The 5,208-nt window shown below is 37.6% G+C and overlaps 1 protein-coding gene across 1 annotated transcript; it reads right to left on the reverse strand.

Annotated features, from left to right (window-relative positions):
- Positions 1 to 367: 367 nt before the first annotated feature.
- On the reverse strand, positions 368 to 2,882 carry LOC137632844 (cuticle protein AMP5-like). Its single transcript, XM_068364940.1, has 3 exons — positions 2,874 to 2,882; positions 1,997 to 2,253; positions 368 to 1,119 (listed from the first exon to the last, which is right to left on the reverse strand). Exons 1-3 carry the CDS (start codon positions 2,880 to 2,882, stop codon positions 894 to 896), a joined length of 492 nt encoding a protein of 163 aa, XP_068221041.1. The 3' UTR covers positions 368 to 893.
- Between the last annotated feature and the right edge of the window lie 2,326 nt (positions 2,883 to 5,208).

The following is a 5,208-nucleotide window of genomic DNA, read 5'->3' on the forward strand; positions in this document are numbered from 1 at the left end:
GATCATAACAAATAAGAGTATCTGATCATTTAGATCATAACAATCTTGTCACGTTAATAAGACTAATGGAAAAGATAAAATGACTTTTAAAGGTTAATGATGTCTGGTTTCAAGTACAGTTTCATCAGAACAAGTGCTCGCCAGAACGTCAGCTGGGCAAGCTCAACACCCCAGTGTGGTGCCCAACCACAGCAGTGGCTTCCCCAGTAAACAGCCTAAACTCACGGGGATCGATCTGTCGCCATGCGAATTCTAGGCGAAAACGTTACCACTGTACTAGCTTCTTAAGTGGACCAAAATATTTCCATCACAAATGTATGAGAAATTATTCAGAGCTTCTATAACAAGGTATAAAAAACAAAATGAATATTATATAATTATTATTTATTAAAAACATATTACATCACAATCAATCAATCAATAAATAACGAGGAATCCGTGATTGAACTGAAGGCTGTGGAACAAAGTGGAAAGATAATCTCATGAACTTCATGGCGGTGGGTCAAGGCGGGAACTCCCCAGGCGCATTCAAAAGACACATCTCCTTTGATGAATGGCTCTCCTTATACGAGAAGATCTTTTCCAGTTGAATGAGTAATGAAGAGGGAGAACCAGCTTTCAAATTGTTCCAATGACGATTCTTCAATTTATGCTTCCAGCTTTCAAATTGTTCCAATGAAGATTCTTCAATTTATGCTTCCAGCTTTCAAATTGTTCCAATTTAGATTCTTCAATTTATGCTTCCAGCTTTCAAATTGTTCCAATGACGATTCTTCAATTTATGTTTCCAGCTTTCAAATTGTTCCAATGACGATTCTATAATTTATGCTTTATCAAAGAAATGTGTTTTTGTGAATCCTACTGGAGGAGGGTAGGGATGAAGCCAATGGCTTTTAACGGAAGCCATAGCCCTGGTTTGGACGTGGGGCACCGTACTGAGGGCGAGATCCTCCTCCTCCTGCAGCAGCTGCAGCGTCCTCCCGACGGGCCTTCTCTATTTGGGCGATGGCGTGTGGGGGAAGTGGAGGTGGGGTCGGGAGGAGGGGAGACTCGACTCGATAGCCATTTTCGTCAGCTACGAAATTGAATGTGGCGGGGGTGCCATCGGGAAAGGTGAATCTGAAAACGATAATTAAGTAAATACCAATATATAACAATTCTTAAGTGGTACTGTAACAAATATGTTTCATGTACAAGTAGAGAGCAATTAGATTTCAGACTTCCGCTAATGAAGACTGTCAAGATTTTATTTAAGTCTACGGACCAAGTTTGCCACCTTTCATGCGTTGACAGTAAATCAATCTACTGCAATCAATATATATCCTGGATCCAGATCACCTACAAAATCTAGTCACTAAGCCCATTTTAATCAAGTCTACGGACCAAGCTTGCCCTCTTACATATGTTGACAGTTAATTCATTTACTATAATCAATAAATCTCCTCGACCCAGAGGGTGCTCCGGATCACCGCCAAAATCTTATCACTTTTAAGTTAGCTAATTTCTGACATATCCTGGAATTTTCCTCAAAATTCCTCCATAAAATTTTGAGTTAGCCTGATGACAAACAAACAGACCAAGGAGTTACAAGGATTTTGGATATCAAATATGCTTTTTAGTCCATCCTTGGAGACTCCACTTGGGTAGAGCAATGCTTGGAGACTCCACTAGGTCTTGGGTAGAGCAATCCTTGGAGACTCCACTGCTCTTGGGTAGAGCAATGCTTGGAGACTCCACTAGGTCTTGGGTAGAGCAATCCTTGGAGACTCCACTTGCTCTTGGGCAGACCTATCCTTGGAGACTCCACTTGCTCTTGGGTAGAGCTATCCCTGGAGACTCCACTTGCTCTTGGGTAGAGCTATCCCTGGAGACTCCACTTGCTCTTGGGTAGAGCAATGCTTGGAGACTCCACTTGCTCTTGGGTAGAGTTAATTGGTTTAAACATTCAAATTTTACGATCTCTTTTAATTAAAAAACGGCTTCAAAAGATACGTACGACCATCCTCCCTGCGAGACGACAGCGCCCTGGGGACCACGACCAGCTCCTTGCTCCTGACGGCTAATGCCATTCCCAGTCTCGAAGTTGAAAGCATACGCCCCGGAGGCGTCAGGACCCTCCCGGTTATCCACGAGGATGGGAATCACAGGACCGGAGGGAATCCCTGGGGATGAGTAGGATGGACGGGGAAGAGGTGGTCCATATCCTTGGGGATTGGCATTTGCTGCTCCCAGTAGAAAGCACACTAAAAGTATCTAGAAATAAACAACGTGGGGAAATAATAAATTGTATTCTGGAATCTCCTCTTTAAAATCAAAGGACAAGTGTCTAGCTCTATATCAATCTATCTCTCTCTCTCTCTCTCTCTCTCTCTCTCTCTCTCTCTCTCTCTCTATATATATATATATATATATATGTATGTATATATACACATATATATTATATATATGTATAAATAGATTATATATATACATGTATATACATATGCATATATATCATACGTATATATATATATATATATATATAGATAGATAGATATACACATACATATTATATGTATAAGTATATATACAGTATAGATTATATATATACACACATATATAGATTATATATATATATATATATATATATCTTTCCTCTCACGCTGAGCGGCCACCTACCGGAAACGACAATCTCCTATAAATTGCCCATACTGAAGTGTGCATGTATAAATATTTAGCCGTCATTTTTGACAGGTTGCGCACACTAAAATACTGTGAACTAACTCTAATGGATATAAGAATAAATTACATATTGAACCCTATGATAAAGATAATTATATCTTATCTCTCAAACCTATTTCTTAATGAAAATACCATCGCTCCACTTGGCTTACCCGGACCATAATGCAAACGGTAAGAAAGACCTCGGAGGAATGAATGATGGAATCTACAATGAGTGATCTTATATATATATAATCCAGTGCATGCAACCAGGGGGGTCCCTCCCCTCCTTTATCAACGTCTCCCTCTCCCTTTTTTCCCTCCCTTCCTTCCTTCCTTCTTAAGACTCTTCCACCTTGAACGTGATCCAGTAACCTCCGCCTCGAGCACTCCCAAAACCGGACACGAATTATCAAAAGCTGATATTTTATATATACAATTTTCCTTTCTTCTCGCTACGTCGTGATAATGGGGAGAAGAGAGAGAGAGAGAGAGAGAGAGAGAGAGAGAGAGAATTATAACAGCCAAAGGAAACTCATTTCAGAGAGAGAGAGAGAGAGAGAGAGAGAGAGAGAGAAAGAGATTATTACAGCCAAAGGAGACTCATTTCAAAAAATTCAGAGAGAGAGAGAGAGAGAGAGAGAGAGAGAGAGAAATTATTACAGCCAAAGGAAACTCATTTGAAAGAGAGAGAGAGAGAGAGAGAGAGAGAGAGAGAGAGAGAAATTATTACAGCCAAAGGAAACTCATTTCAAAGAATTCAGAGAGAGAGAGAGAGAGAGAGAGAGAGAGAGAGAGAGAGAATTATTACAGCTAGAAGGAAACTCATTTCAAATAAATCAGAGAGAGAGAGAGAGAGAGAGAGAGAGAGAGAGAGAGATTATTACAGCCAAAGGAAACTAATTTCAAAGAATTCAGAGAGAGAGAGAGAGAGAGCGAGAGAGAGAGAGAGAGAGAGAGAGAGAGAGAGAGAGAGAGAAAAAAATTATTACAGCCAAAGGAAACTCATTCCAAAAAATTCAGAGAGAGAGAGAGAGAGAGAGAGAGAGAGAGAGAGAGAGAATTATTACAGCCAAAGGAAACTCATTTCAAAGAATTCAGAGAGAGAGAGAGAGAGAGAGAGAGAGAGAGAGAGAGAGAATTATTACAGCCAGAGGAAACTCATTTCAAAGAATTCAGAGAGAGAGAGAGAGAGAGAGAGAGAGAGAGAGAATTATTACAGCCAAAGAAAACTCATTTTAAAGAATTCAGAGAGAGAGAGAGAGAGAGAGAGAGAGAGAGAGAGAGAGAGAAAAAAAAATTATTACACCCAAAAGGAAACTCATTCCAAAAAATTCAGAGAGAGAGAGAGAGAGAGAGAGAGAGAGAGAGAGATATTATTACAGGCAAAGGAAACTCATTTCAAAGAATTCAGAGAGAGAGAGAGAGAGAGAGAGAGAGAGAGAGAGAGAGTGTCCTGCCCTAGAAATTTTACGATTCATAAATAATAATATATAGTGAAACTAGACAAGATAAATCAGCATATGATTGAAGACTAATTATTATTATTATTATTATTAAATGCTAGGCTACAACCCTAGTTGGAAAAGCAGGATGCTATAAGCCCAGGGGCCCCAACAGGGAAAATAGCCCAGTGAGGAAAGGAAACAAGGAAAAATAAAATATTCGAAGAATAGTAATAACATTAAAATAAATATTTTCTATATAGACTATAAAAACTTTAACAAAACGAGAGGAAGAAAAACTAGATAGAACAGTGTGCTCGAGTGTACCCTCAAGCAAGAGAACTCGTGATAGGTGATCGATTTAGTTCGCGTCTTAGATGTAAAAAACTATGAAAACTCGAAGATTTTGCGCCTGGAAATATATAGAAACTACGGTTTTCTTTAACTTATTTTCCTTTCCGTTTTGAGACGAAGTGAATTTGATTTAATTCACAGGGTAATTGAAGAGACCAGTGAATATAATGAAATAATGTTATTTACCGTAATAAATATCGTATGAAAATATTTATTTAATAATGTCGTGGATATATATGTACATATACATATGTTTGTATATATATATATACATACACACACACACACACACACATATATATATATATATATATATACTCCATATACCCGACAACATTTATTTCATAATGTCAAATATATATATATATATATATGTGTGTGTGTGTGTGTGTGTGTGTGTTCTGTATATATGAATGCAGGTCAAAAAATTAATTCAAACATCACTATCACTAATTGTTTAAAAAATTCTCTTAGTTCAATAATTATCATGATCAAGTAGTATTAAGAAAATACTACTATTACTACTACTACTACTACTACTACTACTACTACACATCCAATATGCTTCGCTATTATTACACTAAACGAATAGTAAAAAAAAACTAAATTTCAAATTCATTGTTCATAATGAAACCAGCAACTATTAATAATTCATCCATACACTTCCTTAAATAAAATAATAAATAAGTTCTTTAAATTAAAATACAAG

This window comes from Palaemon carinicauda, chromosome 42 (assembly GCF_036898095.1).
Source record: "Palaemon carinicauda isolate YSFRI2023 chromosome 42, ASM3689809v2, whole genome shotgun sequence".
Classification (NCBI taxonomy): domain Eukaryota; kingdom Metazoa; phylum Arthropoda; class Malacostraca; order Decapoda; family Palaemonidae; genus Palaemon; species Palaemon carinicauda.

Excerpts from the sequence above, each read along its gene's own strand:
- LOC137632844 (XM_068364940.1), bottom strand. Across the intron at positions 1,120-1,996 it reads GTCTCGCAGGGAGGATGGTC|ATTCACCTTTCCCGATGGCA; the intron begins GTACGTATCTTT and ends TATCGTTTTCAG.